The 16,315-nt window shown below is 43.1% G+C and overlaps 1 protein-coding gene across 1 annotated transcript in view; it reads right to left on the bottom strand.

Annotated features, from left to right (window-relative positions):
* The window catches only part of rasa2 (RAS p21 protein activator 2), a 46,116-nt gene that overhangs the window by 12,610 nt on the left and 17,191 nt on the right, over nt 1–16,315 (bottom strand). The window contains exons 6-18 of the mRNA XM_023966435.3: nt 11,132–11,215; nt 10,923–10,995; nt 10,584–10,660; nt 9,688–9,789; nt 7,200–7,350; nt 6,517–6,665; nt 6,297–6,411; nt 6,019–6,093; nt 5,762–5,885; nt 4,862–4,968; nt 3,582–3,668; nt 3,079–3,156; nt 2,822–2,895 (exon numbers count right to left, since the gene is read on the bottom strand). Of these exons, the coding sequence (XP_023822203.1) occupies nt 2,822–2,895; nt 3,079–3,156; nt 3,582–3,668; nt 4,862–4,968; nt 5,762–5,885; nt 6,019–6,093; nt 6,297–6,411; nt 6,517–6,665; nt 7,200–7,350; nt 9,688–9,789; nt 10,584–10,660; nt 10,923–10,995; nt 11,132–11,215 (1,296 nt within the window). The remainder of the gene's footprint in view (nt 1–2,821; nt 2,896–3,078; nt 3,157–3,581; nt 3,669–4,861; nt 4,969–5,761; nt 5,886–6,018; nt 6,094–6,296; nt 6,412–6,516; nt 6,666–7,199; nt 7,351–9,687; nt 9,790–10,583; nt 10,661–10,922; nt 10,996–11,131; nt 11,216–16,315) is intronic.

The following is a 16,315-nucleotide window of genomic DNA, read 5'->3' on the forward strand; positions in this document are numbered from 1 at the left end:
TTCAGTCTCCTGAGGGGGAAAAGGTGTTGTCYTGCCCTCTTCACGACTGTCTTAGTGTGTTTGGACCATGATAGTTGTCCACATCCCCAACAAACTAAGAACTTCAAACTCTCGACCCACTCCACTACAGCCCCGTCGATGTGAATGGGGGTGTGTTCGGCCCTCCTTTTCCTGTAGTCCACGATCATCTCCTATGTCTTGCTCACGTTGAGGGAGAGGTTGTTGTCCTGGCACCACACTGCCAGGTCTCTGACCTCCCTATAGGCTGTCTCATCGTTGTCGGTGATCAGGCCTACCACTGTTGTGTCGTCAAACGTAATGATGGTGTTGGAGTTGTGCTTGGCCACGCTGTCGTGGGTGAACAGGGAGTACAGGAGGGGATTAAGCACGCACCCCTGAGGGGCCCCTGTGTTGAGGATCAGCGTGGCAGATGTTGTTGCCTACCCTTACTACCTGGGGGCTGCCCGCCAGGAAGTCCAGGATCCAGTTACAGAGGGCGGTGTTTAGTCCCAGGGTCCTTAGCTTAGTGATAAGCTTCGTGGGCACTATGGTGTTGAACGCTGAGCTGTAGTCAATGAACAGCATTCTCACATAGGTGTTCCTTTTGTCCAGGTGGGAAAGGGCAGTGTGGAGTGCGATTGAGACATCTGTGGATCTGTTGGGGCGGTATGTGAATTGGAGTGGGTCTAGAGTTTCCGGGATGATGGTGTTGACTTGAGCCATGACTACTGACATGAGTGCTATGGGGCGGTAGTCATTTAGGCAGGTTACAGGGACTTGGGCATAGGGACTATGGTGGTCTGCTTGAAACATGTAGGTATTACAGACTCGGTCAGGGAGAGGATGAAAATGTCAGTGTAGACACTTGCCAGTTGGTCCGCGCATGCTCCGAGTGCACGTTCTGGTAATCCGTCTGGCCCCACGGCCTTGTGAATGTTGACCTGTTTAACTTTTTAGCGCTAGGGGTCAGAATTTTTTTATTTTAATAACGTGCCCAACGTAAACMGACATTTTCTCTGGCCCAGATCGTAGAATATGCATATCATTTACAGATTAGGATAGAAAACACTCCAAAGTTTCCAAAACTGGCAAAATATTGTCTGAGTATAACAATACTTATTCTGCAAGCGAAAACCTGAGAAAATGTAACCCGGAAGTGATATACTTTAAAAAGAAATCTGTGTTCCCTGGCCCGTCTAACCTCCATTTAAAGGGGTATCAACCAGATTCCTTTTCCAATGACTTCCTCAGGCRGTGACCAGGCTTTAGACATAGTTTCAGGCTTTTATTTTGAAAAATTAGCGAGTTTTTTCAAAAGTAGTCTGGTGTCCTCTGAATATTTCCTGCGTGCGAGAGAAGGGCACCCCATTTTCCTTTTGTCTCTTAATGAATAGGTTATGGTCCTGAGGATTGATTATAAAAAACATTTGACAAGTTTCTACGACCATTACGGATACTTTTTGGAATTTGTCGAACGGAACACGGCTTTGATTTTCTGAACATAATGCACAACCCAAATGGCGTTTTTTGGTGATAAAAGTAATATTTATCGAACAAAAATAACATTTGTTGAGTAACTGGGAGTCTCGTGAGTGGAAACATCCGAAGATTATCAAAGGTAAGCGATTAATTTCATTGCTTTTCTGACTTTCGTGACCAAGCTAACCAAGCTAATATAAGGCTATAACTGTTGTAGCATTGAAAGCTACACTCACAAAAGCTTGGATTTCTTTCGCTGTAAAGTATATTTTCAAAATCTGACACGATAGGTGGATTAACAACAAGCTAAGCTGTGTTTTGGTATATTTCACTTGTGATTGCATGATTATAAATATTTTTAGTAATATCTTTGCATTTGGCGCCCTGCAATTCTAGCGGTTGTTTAGGAAAGGGATCCCGTAAAAGGGATCCGTAGCGCAGAGAAGTTAAAAGGTCTTGCTCACATCGGCTACGGAGAGCGTGCTCACACAGTCGCCCGGAACAGCTGGTGCTCTCATGCATGCTTCAGTGTTGCTTGCCTCGAAGCGAGCATAAAAAGGCATTTAGCTCGTCTGGTAGGCTCGTGCCACTGGGGAGCTCGCGGCTGGGTTTCCCTTTTTTAGTCTGTAATGGTTTGCAAGCCCTGCCACATCCGACAAGTGTCAGAGCCGGTGTAGTAGGATTCAATCTTAGTCCTGTATTAATGCTTTGGCTGTTTGAGAGCAGTGCGGAATTTCTTATAAGCGTCCAGATTAGTGTTCCACTCCTTGAAAGCGGCAGCTCTAACCTTTAGCTCGGTTCGGATGTTGCCTGTAATCCACGGTTTCTGGTTGGGATATGTACGTACGGTCGCTGTGGGGACGARGTCGTCGATGCACTTATTGATGAAGCCGGTGACTGAGGTGGTATGCTCCTCAATGTCATTGGATGAAACCCAGAACATCCAGTCTGTGCTAGAAAAACAGTCCTGTAGCGTAGCATCCGCGTCATCTGACCACTTCCGTATTGACCGAGTCACTGGTACTTCCTGATTTCTGCTTACAAGCAAAAACTTTAGCAGGAGGACAGAATTATGGTCAGATTTGCCAAATGGAGGGCGAGGGAGAGCTTTGTACACGTCTCTTAGTGTGGAGTAAAGGTGGTCTAGAATTTTTTTTTTRRTRCRRRMGMTMSKKKWMMMYKKWMSRMGMWYYAAWMYYGMWAAAACGGATCTAAGTTTGCCTGCATTAAAGTCCCCGGCCACTAGAAGCATCCTTTCTGGATGAGCATTTTCTTGCTTGCTTATGGCCTTATACAGCTCGTTGAGTGCGGTCTTAGTGTCAGCTGGATGTGAGCCACTCACCCCTCTTTGAGAACCACAGAATCCTCCACCCCGCTGGACTCCTTACTGACGTTGGAGGAGATCTCATCTAGGAACTACACACAAAGTTAGAGGGAAACACCATGCCAAATCAGCAATGCAACAAAAAAACAACAACATGGAAAACTGATTTACTAACATGTGGTTGGTAAAACCTTGAGTTTTGACACGTGGTCTACAAAATCTAAATCTACAGAATCGAATGTAATAGGAAGGTCGCTTCACAACCAACAACTCACCTTTTTTACTTTTCCAATACATTTGTCTTCTTGGAATGATTTGAAGAAATCGTACATGTAGGATTCTTTAAAACTAGACTAAAGACAAAAACACATACACAAAAAGTGTTACTTTTGCTCAGAGCAGACCTACAGACAACCCACTGGGCAAAAACTGGTTAAATCAACGTTGTTTCCACATAATTTCAACCCCCAAAATCTATATGATGATGTTGAATCAACATGGAAAACTAATTGGATTTGCAAAAAGTCATCAATAAGGGCATTGTCTTTTTTTTGCCGACTTTTAAAATAAATCCAATGACATGGTGAAATGTTTTGTTGATTTGACGTTGAATTCACATTAGTTGACAACTCAACCAAATGTTTATCAAAAACAGACCTTCAACTGATGTCTGTGCCCAGTGGGAATGAATGATATGATAGACACACAAGGGAAGATTGATAAATTGATTGGTGGGCATGTTGACAMGCTGATAAGACAGACATACATGAATACGTACCAGTTTGTTTTTGGACAGGCTCCCCCAGCTCCCCAGAGTCTGGATGGTCTTGGAGATTAGAGTGAGTGTTCGGGAGACCTCTAGGTCCTGACAGATGAGTGTACAAAAGACGTCAAATACCAGGGTAATGTTTTAGGCACCGAACGGAATATATATATTTTTTTTAACGGGGAGGGACTAGCTGTYCTTGTCCAATAACTTATTGTCAATTACAAACACTCGTTCTCATTTTCCATTTCAAATTATTTTTTTATTTAATAAAAACAAAAAAGATCTATCCGTTGTGTGGCCTAATGAATATGATGATTGGGAAACACATTTTTCAGAAATCAGTGTAAAAACAGTCAGCTTATGTGAATATGCATCAAAACATTTTTGGAATCTAATCAAGTTTCTCAAATCAATCATGGAGGACCCTCATATTTGTTCTAACTCAGTACTAAACACTCCTAACTCAGTAAATCAAGGGTTTGATGATAGGTTGAGTATTCAAATCAGGTGTGTAATTAAGTTGCGCTAGGCTAGACCTAGCGGTAACCTAGCCTACTTTACAAAGGTGTTCTTGGATTTCAATGTTTGTTTTTCTTTGTTGCTGCCGTGGTCACTGCTGGAGCGAATTGTTCATGGAAGAGTGTGATATTTGGGATGTTCAATTCTTTTTTTTTGTAGAATGACTGAGGTCGTCACCTGTGATTATTATTTTTAAAGAACATCTTACTCAAATACATGAAAAGGGATAGTGCAAGATTTTGGCAATGAAGCCCTTTTACTACTTACCTAGAGTCAGATGAACTCATGGATACCATTTTTGTCTCTGTGTGCAGTTTGAAGGACGTTTAAGGTAGTTTCGCGAGCCATTGCTAACTAGCCATTGCTGCTAGCTGTTCCTATAACTAGCTGCTTCCAAAGACTTCCAGTCACTGCGCTAATGCTAGTTAGCAATTGCTAACTTCAAACTACATGCAGACATAAAAATGGTATCCATGAGAATCTTTCACTAACTCTTGGTAAGTAGAAAAKAATGCTTAATTAACAAATATCTCACTATCTTAAAAGCACATCTCTGAATAAATATTTTGTAAAACTACAAATTATTTTTTACAAATATTTTGGGGAGTGGTGGCAACGATTTAGCAACAGCGAGGCTTCGCTGCTAAATGAATATAGGGGGAGCACTTTCACTTCTAAGTAGCTATACCATATCACTACAGCGTCAACACAAGGGATACCTCCTATGTGACACAAATGTTAAAAAAATATAGGCATATGAGCGTACTCACAGGATGGTGTGGGCGGAGCTGGAAGGTGTGTGGCGAGAGAACGGCGACGGCAAAGAAGCGCAGGAACACGAAGCTGCTGACCGCCGAATACTGGACATGAGGATCATCTGCAGGGGAAAGGAGGAAGGGGGAGAGAAGGAGGAGACAGGTGAAGGAAAAAGAAAACCAAAGCTCGGATTGCTCCCTGTCCTTATCCATTGACTGCTCAATGGTAAGAAAACAAGGATGTCATTTTTTATTTGGGTGAGCTATCCCTTTAAAAAAGGTGCCAATTCGTATAAGCATGGTGGTTAATGAGAASATGACTCGCACCAAGCTCCAACACTAGCTTTTACTTGAAGGGCCTCTGTCATACATACTACGGACAATCTCCTGCACTTTAGTCAGGCTTCTGGCTCCACCTCATGGTGGACATGGTCTCTACAACATGCTGCTTACTGATGGAAGATACATTACATTACTTACTTTATCAGAGTCTTTTTTTATAAAGTAACTAGATAATACTTGGGAAAGACTAGCATAATATTTCTGTATGTAATCTATCATCTTTTCTTCTGGATAGAGACCTGGACCATTCTACACAAATGCTTATAACAGGATCTACACAAGATCAACTCGATATTTGCGGTATGAAAACATCTCAGAAACATTTTTGTGGTTAGTGGACGTTCTCTCGAATGTGATGAGGCACAGTAAGTATCGATGAGAGAGCTGTGACTGAGGAATAGGGTTGCAAAACTCTAGAAGCTTTCCCGGAAAGTTTGGCGGCAAACCACCAAACTGAGTTTTCTTTAAACCCGGGAACTTTGGAAAGTTTTCCGGAATTTTGAAATCATGCTGAGGATGAGGAGGTAGGATGAAGGTGAGGAGAGAGGATAAAGATGCGTGTGATGCCCTCACCTGGGAACCGCTTGGAGGCCAGTTGACGCAGCGAGCGGAACACGTCACACATGAGCGGGGGACAGCTGGAGCTGGACTGGGTGATGGACGAGAACACCTTCTGAACGTACCCCTGCAGGTTCTCCTGGAGAGGATGGACACGCACGTCGTGAACACACACATACACTTATTATAACAGGTCATTCTGTATACCACCCCACTACTAGACAATACACTGATAGACAGCTTGCGATGCACTGGACAAATGTATACTGTACCTTGTTGACCTCAACGTTGTCTCCTTCTTTCAGTTTGATCGGGTCAATCTCACATGTTTTGTTGGATTCACAAATCTACGAGAAAAAAAAAGAAGATAACTTTGAATTTAGCTGTTATGCTGAGTTTTGAATGCATTTTCAAACATGTTGTTCCTAGGTTATGGAATGAGCTTCTACGATGTGGTTCATAGCAGGGCTTTCTTCTTAGGATCGGTGTTAATCTATGACATAATCCATTTTCTCACATTATTCCCCAGGTAACATATGATGTACATTACCTCATCCAATACAGGCTTCAGGGTGACCGTCAYGTAGCTCCGCCCTACAATCTTCATCATGTCGTCGATGCAGCGCGTTGCCAGGGAGTTGCCACGGAAAATGGTGTTGGCCTCCCTAGACAGACAAGACGGGGTTCAGAGGACAGGATGCCTATTCACTATATAGAGCACTACTTTTGTCCAGAGCCCATAGGGCCCAGGAGAAGTGTGTACTACTCACTGAGTGTTCTCCAGTTCCAGGACAGTGATGGCGGAGACGAAGGGCACCAGGCGGCTGTGGTGGAGCAGCAGGCGGACCACGGGCAGCACCGCCTCATACCTCTCCCTGCAGATGTCCCCCAGAATGTGGGCCGCTGACGCCGAGATGGGCTGAGAGGGGGAAGAGAGATAGATGGAGAGAGGCGGGGGGGACAGAGAGAGGTTCTGAAAAAAATCCTCTTATTCTCAAAAGGCACCATACTGTGAGCAATGATTGGTCAGCCACTAATGGTTATTAGTTGACCGCATTTTAACGTGTAGATGGCCACCACTCATGAAAAACTACTGGCAGCGGTGTGGAATACACAGTGGGGTCTGTGAGTGATGGTTGGCCACTGATGGTTTTTGACAGATTGTCGGTTCTATGCGTCCTCTATTGTACACTCATAACTTTCTTCCTTAAAGGGAAACTTGGGGATTTGGGCAATGAGGCCCTGTGTTTACTTCCCCTGAGTCAGATGAACTTGTGGATGCCATTGTTATGTCTGTGTTCAGTATGAAGGAAGTTTGAGGTAGTTTCCCGAGCCAATGCTAACTAGCGTTAGTACAATGACTGGAAGAAAATGGGTATCAGCTAGCATCCCTTTAAGTTCCTTAATGAGCATAATGTACCATTCAGGCAGACCAGGTGTGTGAGGTTAGTACCTTAATGTCTGGGGACTTGAGCAGCAGCGTGCGGAGCGGTGTGTAGCAGGCGGATGGCAGCACATTGTCCTCGGTGTAGGTTACGTTGAGCCTCAGAGAGCCCAGGTCGTCTGTCTTGGACTTCCCGTTCCCTTTYGGCTGGAGGAGATACCTGTGGACAAGAGAAAGACACCCAACAAAACACACCCAGTCAGCGTTAAGAGTGATGGCCAGCCGACACATTTGTATTTGACAGTTTAGAGTAGGGTTGCACATTTCCGATAACTTATGTCCAGGTTTAATATAGAAATACCGGTTGAAAGCTTCATGGAATCAGGACAGAGTAAGCAGGACATCTGGAGTCCTCCAACCAGAATGTCTGGAAAAACTGGGAGTTTTGGCAAAGTTACCAGAATTTCGCAACCCTAGTGGTGAGACGCAAATGATGCTGTCAATGCTGTCCGCTATATGGGTCTTGAAATGTGACGTTTTCAGCCATATAGTGCTTTTTCACTTTCAAATCCATTTCCTGTCCACATCGATAAAACAAACATAATAAAGTAGCATTTATATAAAAAAAGCTTTGGAGTTGGAGTTTTACACCTCTGGTAGTGTAGTAGCTTTAAAATAAAAAAAACTATGCAAAGACTTCAAACAGAACGTGAAAAACAATTAAGCTGTGTGTTTAATTAAGCAGTGTGTGAATGAGCTGGGTGAGTCTGTATAGCTGCCTAGCCACCAACAGATGGAGCAGTTTTCACAGATTTACATCAGGCTGGAACTCTTCATCCCTTCGAAAGCTGCAGCTATGTTTGTCTCTAATCTGCTTGAACTGTAATCGTACTGCAGTACTCAGACACCTCAGTTGAGCCCATGTATTCTGGGACAGTCAATAAATCAATATACATTTTGTTCAGCCGAGTTGTGGGTCTGTATGTTAGAGTGTATGTATAGATCATCCCTGCCTTTCTCTCCCTCTCTCTACAGGAGATGGGGTTCTGCTGTCTCCATGCAAACTGACACCCACACACTAGTCTCACGGCCTTCATGCAAAACACATAGATCGGTATCTGCATAATCCCTTATCACCTAGATGCGTGCACACACACACAGTTTACAGAACACCACCATCGCAGTGTTCAAAGCAGTCTGAAGACGACGGAAGTAACCAGTCCAAAAAAGTACCACAGATATAGAGTTGCTAGACCGGGGGACAAGATCTGGCACAGGTTTATCTCCAATTATATATTGTTAAAGGTGCTATACGTAGGATTTTGTATAATTTCGAAAACCGCTGTTTGAAGCTGGTAGACCAAAACCGACAACAGCTGTAAAAATAATACAATGATTCCCTACACTATTCAGTGCTTATTTTCTCAGGTAAACTGAAATTGAGAGAAGCGTCGAATTTTAGCTACCAGGAAATTATAGTGATTTCCAGTAGATAACACAGCCATAAAGTCAGAACAGTTTTCCCAGTTTGACAACAGACGCTGTTCTGGCGGGAGAAATCAATAGGCGAATATCATAGCCAATCACAACACTGTGAGTTGTAAGTAATACTGTGACACACTATAATTCCACTATTAGCGCCAGATATAAATGGAAATTCTGAAATTACAATACAAAAAGAATAAATCCGATGTGTAGCACCTTTAAAACACAAGAAAAAAAAACGTATTACTATTAAGTAGAAATAGGAAATAATATCAAGGAACTGGATGTACCCTTATTCCTCTATTCACAAAGAGTATTGCAGCAGGACTGATACATTGTAGGATCAGTTGTGCCTTTTAAATCATAATGAATAAGATTATATGGACAGGGGGAACCTGATCCTAGATCAACATTACCCCTCAGATTATTTGTGAGTATGGGCCTTTTTAACATCCACCTCACAATGTGCAGATCTGATCTAGCATCCACGGATCTACGCAGAAAAGAAGGTCAGCACTGTGAGGGGTGTGACGTCAGAGCGCCGGATTGTTGTGGCTGATAAAACGAGGCGAGTAGCAGTGGAGTACGTAGGAGCCTCTGTGTCACGTCCCCGTATCTGTCCTTGTCATCTGCAAATCAGTCCATTCATGTCCGATAGCTAGCTAGCGCTGCAGTCAGATTACATTCTTCAGGTTGAGGTTGAGCGCAGCAGCAGGCGTGTGGCTGCGTGCAGTGAGTGCACAACGTGTTCATGTGAGAGAAAGAAAGTGTGTCACGGTCATCCGATTTCCCTAGTAGACTATGTGGCTCTGGTACAAAGTAGTGCAGTGTAGAAGGAATAGCATGCCATTTTCGAATGCAACCAGTGTGTTTCTGAATACACACACAGCAGTGTCTGAGTGTGTAGTTAGAAGCTAGAGCTGTGGGCTCCTATGGGCATGCGGACACTACGTGCACCTTTGCATATTGGTGTGTCAGTATGTGAAATCTCCCAAGTTAGTGTGAGAAACCTGGTGCGGAAGCATCAGGAAGACAAATGTGCGAGGTGAACCTGCGATGTCACCGTTCTTACCAGGCCCTGTGAATGTGGTCATTTCGCAGGATCTTGACAGATACCCGTGTCTCCCCAAGGAAGACATCCTGCGCCAAATTCCCATTGTTCCACAAGTCAACTCTGCAGAGGAGCACAGAGATAGAGAGAGATTCAAATCACACATACTAATTGAATGCGATATTTGCAAATACACCTTAAAAAAAAAATCTACAAATTAGGGACCAATGCCCCTTCCCTTTCCAATCACACCACTTCACCATTGGCTGACTGACACACTCACGGAAAACACAACCACATATATATCTTAACACAAACACAAAATACACTGAAGTGTTGGTCTTTACCTGTGTGAAGTATACAAATTGCAGTACACTTGAAAAATACACATGCAATTAAAATCACCTCAAATCCAAACCTGAAAGTCATGCATGCGTGTTTACCTCTCTGCCCAGCCTAGTCTTACCCCACTGTAAACCCAGTGAGCTGTGTCAGTCCGCTGTAAGTGATGCAAACAGAGACACAACCCCCACAGATCCTTAACCACCATCTTTGCATTACACACTACACCTGTTGTGACAAACACAATTACAATCAAATCTGGTTTAATTCAAAACACACTGAAAACCCTCTCCCAACTACAGATGAGAAGTCGCTCCAGAGAGATGGAGGTATGGTGGTCTGTTTGTCAGTGTGGGGGAAAAAATCAACCCACAGATGTTCTGTCAAAGGTCAGAAGGAAAATGGAGGAAAAAAGAGAAGTAAAAGAAAGAAGAGAACGGGGAAAAAAAGAGAAGAGCGAACATAGCGGAAAGATGAGGGAAAAAGAAGAGAAAATTGGAGAAAGGAAGAAAGAGAAGAGAGAAAACAAGAGATGAACGAAAAGAAGAGGAAACAAGAAGAGACGGCACACTCACTTGATCTCCAGCTTTTCAATGTCTTCCTCCTCTACTTGGAAATGAGACTTTTTTGTGTAACTGTTGGGCCTTGTGACCTGGGGACATCAACAAGACTGAATTTACATCAGTCTTCTCCAGCAAATAACAACTCATGAACTGTCAAAAATCAGCCAGACACCTAAGTTGCGTTCATTAAGGCATGCAACGGAAAATGGTTGAAATGTTTTTGCAATGGAAAACTAATGTGAGCATTTCTTATTGGACAAGTCCTGGTAGTCCCATCCTGTTTTAGTCAGTTATCTTCAATTTGGAAGAAAACTGAGATGACATGTGCTGCCAGATGTAAATTACGTTTACCTCAAAGTAAAAAGTTTCCTCAAACTGAGGGTCACTGGTCTTCTTTTTCACCTTTGTTTTCTTCTGGTCAAACCTAACGAGACAGAAGAGTCAGAAATATACTCAAACCATTCTCATGGGGGTCTATATGAAAGAATAAAAAATAATGCCTAAAATTGAAGTGAGCCCGTAATTATTTTCCACTGCAGAGGACGGTAGTCGAGTCTTACCTGGCAGGCCCAACGAGCGAGACAGTGGCATACGGGTCACAGTTCTGTCCACTGATCAGAGGCAAGCCCTGGCATTCTATTATCCTGGGGGAGACAAAAGCAACGGGAGATTGACATTAGTGTTTCTCATATCAATTTACGGTGTTCTGACTATCTGACCTACCACTCACAATGTGCCACATAGATGAAATATGCATGCTACAAAAACTGTAAAACATGCACATGACATTTTTGTATATTCATTAAAAAGGGAAATGTCACATTTTTTTAAATTTCCTATTCATCACCTTCAGCACCACCCCATAACCAACATGTGAAAATGGCACGTTTCTATGTTTTGTAGTAAAAAAAGATAGAGGAAGATACATTTCCAGGGCCTCGTGTGATTTTAACCAATTATGAGTAGTCATTACCTACTAATGATCTAATAAAATTGGTTGAGGATGTCATTGGAAACACTTATCTTCCTCAATCTTTTTAACTACAAAACATAGAAACTTGCCATTTTCACTTACACTACATGACCAAAAGTATGTGGGCACCTGCTCATTCCAAAATCATGGGCATTAATATGGAGTTGGTCCACCCTTTGGTGCCATAACAGTCTCCACTCTTCTGGGAAGGCTTTCCACTAGATGTTAGAACATTGCTGCAGGGACTTCCATTCAGCCCCACAAGAGCATTAGTGAAGTCGGGCACTGATTTTGGGCGATTAGGCCTGGCTCGCAGTCGCCGTTCCAATTAATCAAAAACGTGTTTGATGGGGTTGAGGTCAGGGCTCTGTGCAGGACAGTCAAGTTCTTCCACACCGATCTCGACAAATCATTTCTGTATGGACCTCGCTTTGTGCATGGGGGCATTGTCATGCTGAAACAGGAAAGGGCCTTCCCCAAACTGTTGCCACAAAGTTGGAAGCACAGAATCATCTAGAATGTCATTGTATGCTGTAGCGTTAAGATTTCCCTTTACTGGAACTAAGGGGCCTAGCCCGGATCATGAAAGACAGCCCCAGACCATTATTCTTCCTCCACCAAACTTTACAGTTGGCACTATGCATTCGGGCAGGTAGCGTTCTCCTTGCATTCGCCAAACCCAGATTGGTCCGTCGGACTGCCAGATGGTGAAGCGTGARTCATCACTCCAGAGAACGTGTTAAAACTGCTCTCGAGTTCAATGGCAGCGAGCTTTACACCACTTCAGCAAATGCTTGGCATTGCACATTAGGCTTGTGTGCGGCTGCTCAGCTATGGAAACCCATTTCATGAAGCTCCCGACGACCAGTTCTTGTGCTGACGTTCCAAACTGCCTCTGGAAGCAACTCGGTAGTGAGTGTTGCAACCGAGGACAGATTTTTACACGCTTCAGCACTCAGGGGTCCTGTTCTGTGAGCTTGTGTCGCCTACCACTTTGCAGCTGAGCCGCTGTTGCTCCTAGACGTTTCCACTTCACAATAATAGCACTTACAGTTGACCCTGGCAGCTCTAGCAGGGCAGAAATTTGACGAACTGACTTGTTGACAAGGTGGCATCCTATGATGGTGCCACGTTGAAAGTCACTGAGCTCTTCAGTACAGGCCACTCCACTGCCAATGTATGGAGATTGCATGGCTGTGTGCTAGATTTTATACACCTGTCAGCAATGGGTGTTGCTGAAATAGCCAAATCSACTAATTTGAAGGCGAGAGGACAAGTACATTAGAGTGTCTAGTTTGAGAAACAGACGTCTCACAAGTCCTCAACTGGCAGCTTCATTAAATAGTAACCGCAACAGTAAGTCCCTCTGTGTTCCTTTGCCCATCTTAATCTTTTCTTTTTATTGACCAGTCTGAAATATGGCTTCTTCTTTGCAACTCTGCCATGAAGGCCAGCATCCCAGAGTCACCCCTTCACTGTTGACGTTGAGACTGGTGTTTTGCGAGTATGAAGCTGCCAGTTGGGGACTTGTGAGGCATCTGTTTCTCAAACTAGACACTCTAATGTACTTGTCCTCTCACCTTCAAATTAGTGGATTTGGCTATTTCAGCAACACCCGTTGCTGACAGGTGTATAAAATCTAGCACACAGCCATGCAATCTCCATACATTGGCAGTGGAGTGGCCTGTACTGAAGAGCTCAGTGACTTTCAACGTGGCACCATCATAGGATGCCACCTTGTCAACAAGTCAGTTCGTCAAATTTCTGCGCTGCTAGAGTTCTCTTGCTCAGTTGTGCACCGGTGCCTCCGACTCTTTTTTTCTATTCTGGTTAGAGACAGTTTGCGCTGTTCTGTGAAGTAGAAGTAGTACACAGCGTAGTACACAGAGTAGTACACAGCGTTGTACAAGATCTTCAGTTTCTTGGCAACTTCTCACATGGAAGAGCCTTCGTTTCTCAGAACAAGAATAGACTGACGAGTTTAAGATGAAAGTGCATTGTTTCTGGTCATTTTGACCCTCTAATCGATCCCATAAATGCTGATGCTCCAGATACTCAACTAGTCTAAAGTTGTATTGCTTCTTTAAAATCAGAACAACAGTTTTCAGCTGTGCTAACATAATTGCAAAAGGGTTTTCTAATGATCAATTAGCCTTTTAAAATGATAAACTTGGATTAGCTAACACAACATGCCATTGGAACACAGGAATGATGGTTGCTGATAAATGGGCCTCTGTACACCTATGTAGATATTCCATAAAACATTTTTTTTTTTTAAATCAGCCATTTCCAGCTACAATAGTCATTTACAACATCTACACTATTTCTGATCAATTTGATGTTATTTTAAAAATGGACAAAAAACGTGCTTTTCTTTCAAAAACAAGGACATTTCTAAATGACCCCAAACCTTTGAATGGTAGTGTAAATATTCAGACCCTTTGCTTTGAAACTAGAAAACAGTGATGTAAAGTACCTAAGTAAAAATACTAAGTACTACTTAAATAGTTGTTTTGGGTCTGTACTTTACCATTTATTTTTGACTACTTTGACTTTACTACATTCCTAAAGACAATAAATGTACTTTTTACCCTCACACCCAAAAGTACTCCTGACATTTTGAATACTTGCAAGGACAGAAATTGTCTAATTCACGCACTTATCAAGAGAACAACCCTGGTCTTCCCTACGGACTCTGATCTGGCAGACTCACTAAACACAAATGCTTTGTTTGTGAAATTTGTCTGWGTGTTGAACTGTGCCCCTGGCTCTCAAAAAAGTGTTGTCTGGTTTGCTTAATATAAGATATTTTAAATGATTGATACTTTTACTTTGATACTTAAGTATATTTAAAACCAAATACTTTTAGACTTTTACTCAAGTAGTATTTTACTGGATGACTTTCACGCGAGTCATTTTTTTTTTTTTTAAGGGTATGTTTACTTTTACTCAAGTATGAAAATGAGGTACTTTTTCCACCACTGCTCGTAATTGAGCTTAGGCGCATCCTGTTGCCATTGATCATCATTGAGATGTTTCTACAACTTGATTGGAGTCCACCTGTGGTAAATTCAATTGACTGGACATGATTTGGAAAGGCACACACCGGTCTATATAAGATCCCAGTTGACAGTGCAGAGCAAAAACCAAGCCATGAGTTCGAAGGAATTGTCCGTAGAGCTCCGAGACAGGATTGGGTCAAGGCAAAGATCTGGGGAAGGGTACCATAAAATGTCTGCAGTATTGAAGGTCCCCCAAAACACAGTGGCTTCCATTCTTAAATGGAATAAGTTTGGAATCACCAAGACTCTTCCTAGAGCTGGCCGACCGGCCAAACTGAGCAATCGGGGGAGAAGGGCCTTGTTCAGAGATGTGACCAAGAAACCAATGGTCACTGACAGAGCTCTAGAGTTCCTCTGTGGAGATGGGAGAATCTTCCAGAAGGACAACKATCTCTGCAGCACTCCATCAATCAGGCCTTTATGGTAAAGTAGCCAGGCAGAAGCCACGCCACAGTAAAAATAGACATGACAGCCCACTTGGAGTTTGCCAAAAGGCACCTCAAGACTCTCAGACCATGAGAAACAAGGTTACCTGATCTGATGAAACCAAGAACTCTTTGGCCTGAATGCAATTGTCACGTCCGGTGGAAACCTGGCACCATCCCTAGGGTGAAGCATGGTGGTGGCAGCATCATACTGTGGGGATGTTTTTCAGCGGCAGGGACTGGGAGACTAGTCAGGATCGAGGATACGATGAACGGACCAAAGTAGAGAGAGATCCTTGATGAAAACCTGCTCCAGAGCGCTCAGGACCTCAGACTGGGGTGAAGGTTCACCTTCCAACAGGACAACGTCCTTAAGCACACAGCCAAGACAACYCAGGAGTGGCTTCTGGACAAGTCGCTGAATGTCCTTGAGTGGCCCAGCCAGAGCCCGGACTTGAACCCAATCGAACATCTCTGAAGAGACTTGAAAAAAAGCTGTGCAGCGATGCTCCCCATCCAACCTGACAGAGCTTGAGAGGATCTGCAGAGAAGAATGGGAGAAACTCCCCAAATACAGGCGTGCCAAGCTTGTAGCGTCATACCCAAGAAGACTCGAGGCTGTTATAGCTGCCAAAGGAGCTTCAACAAAGTCCAGAGTAAAAGGTCTGAATACTTATGTAAACGTGATCAATTCATTTTTTATAAAAATGTCTAAAAACGTGTTTCTGCTTTACCATTATGGGGTATTGTGTGTTTTTAAAATATTTTTTTACCTTTATTGATAGTTTTTTTCTCATTGAGATAACATCTCTTTTCCAAGAGAGACCTGGTCCTGGACCTGTGTAGATTGATGAGGGGGTAAATTAATTCATTTTAYAATAAGGCTGTAACGTAGCAAAATGTGGAAAAGGTCAAGGGATCTGAATGCACTGTATGTTGATGTTCTGGTGGTGCTGGAGATGTTTAGTTGTCAAGTTATCCCTATTGTTTTTTTGTTTTTTTTACAGTAAGGCTAGTACACTTTTACAACAAGTATCCAACTGACAAAACAAATCTCGATTGAGGGTAGCAGCACATCCTGACTGGGCAGGTCATATTTCCAGAATAAGGGCTAGGTAAACACTAGACAGGATGCAATGCAAATTAGTAGCACAGGACGCAACCAAAAGTGTGAATGAATGAACAAATGAATAACAAATTAGCCAACTGTCAGAGGAGAGACAGGCAGAAAGGCAGGAAGTGTAGGCATGGTTTGTCTAGGGCATAGGGTGTCATGACGATATT

Source organism: Salvelinus sp. IW2-2015, linkage group LG22 (genome assembly GCF_002910315.2).
Source record: "Salvelinus sp. IW2-2015 linkage group LG22, ASM291031v2, whole genome shotgun sequence".
Lineage (NCBI taxonomy): Eukaryota > Metazoa > Chordata > Actinopteri > Salmoniformes > Salmonidae > Salvelinus > Salvelinus sp. IW2-2015.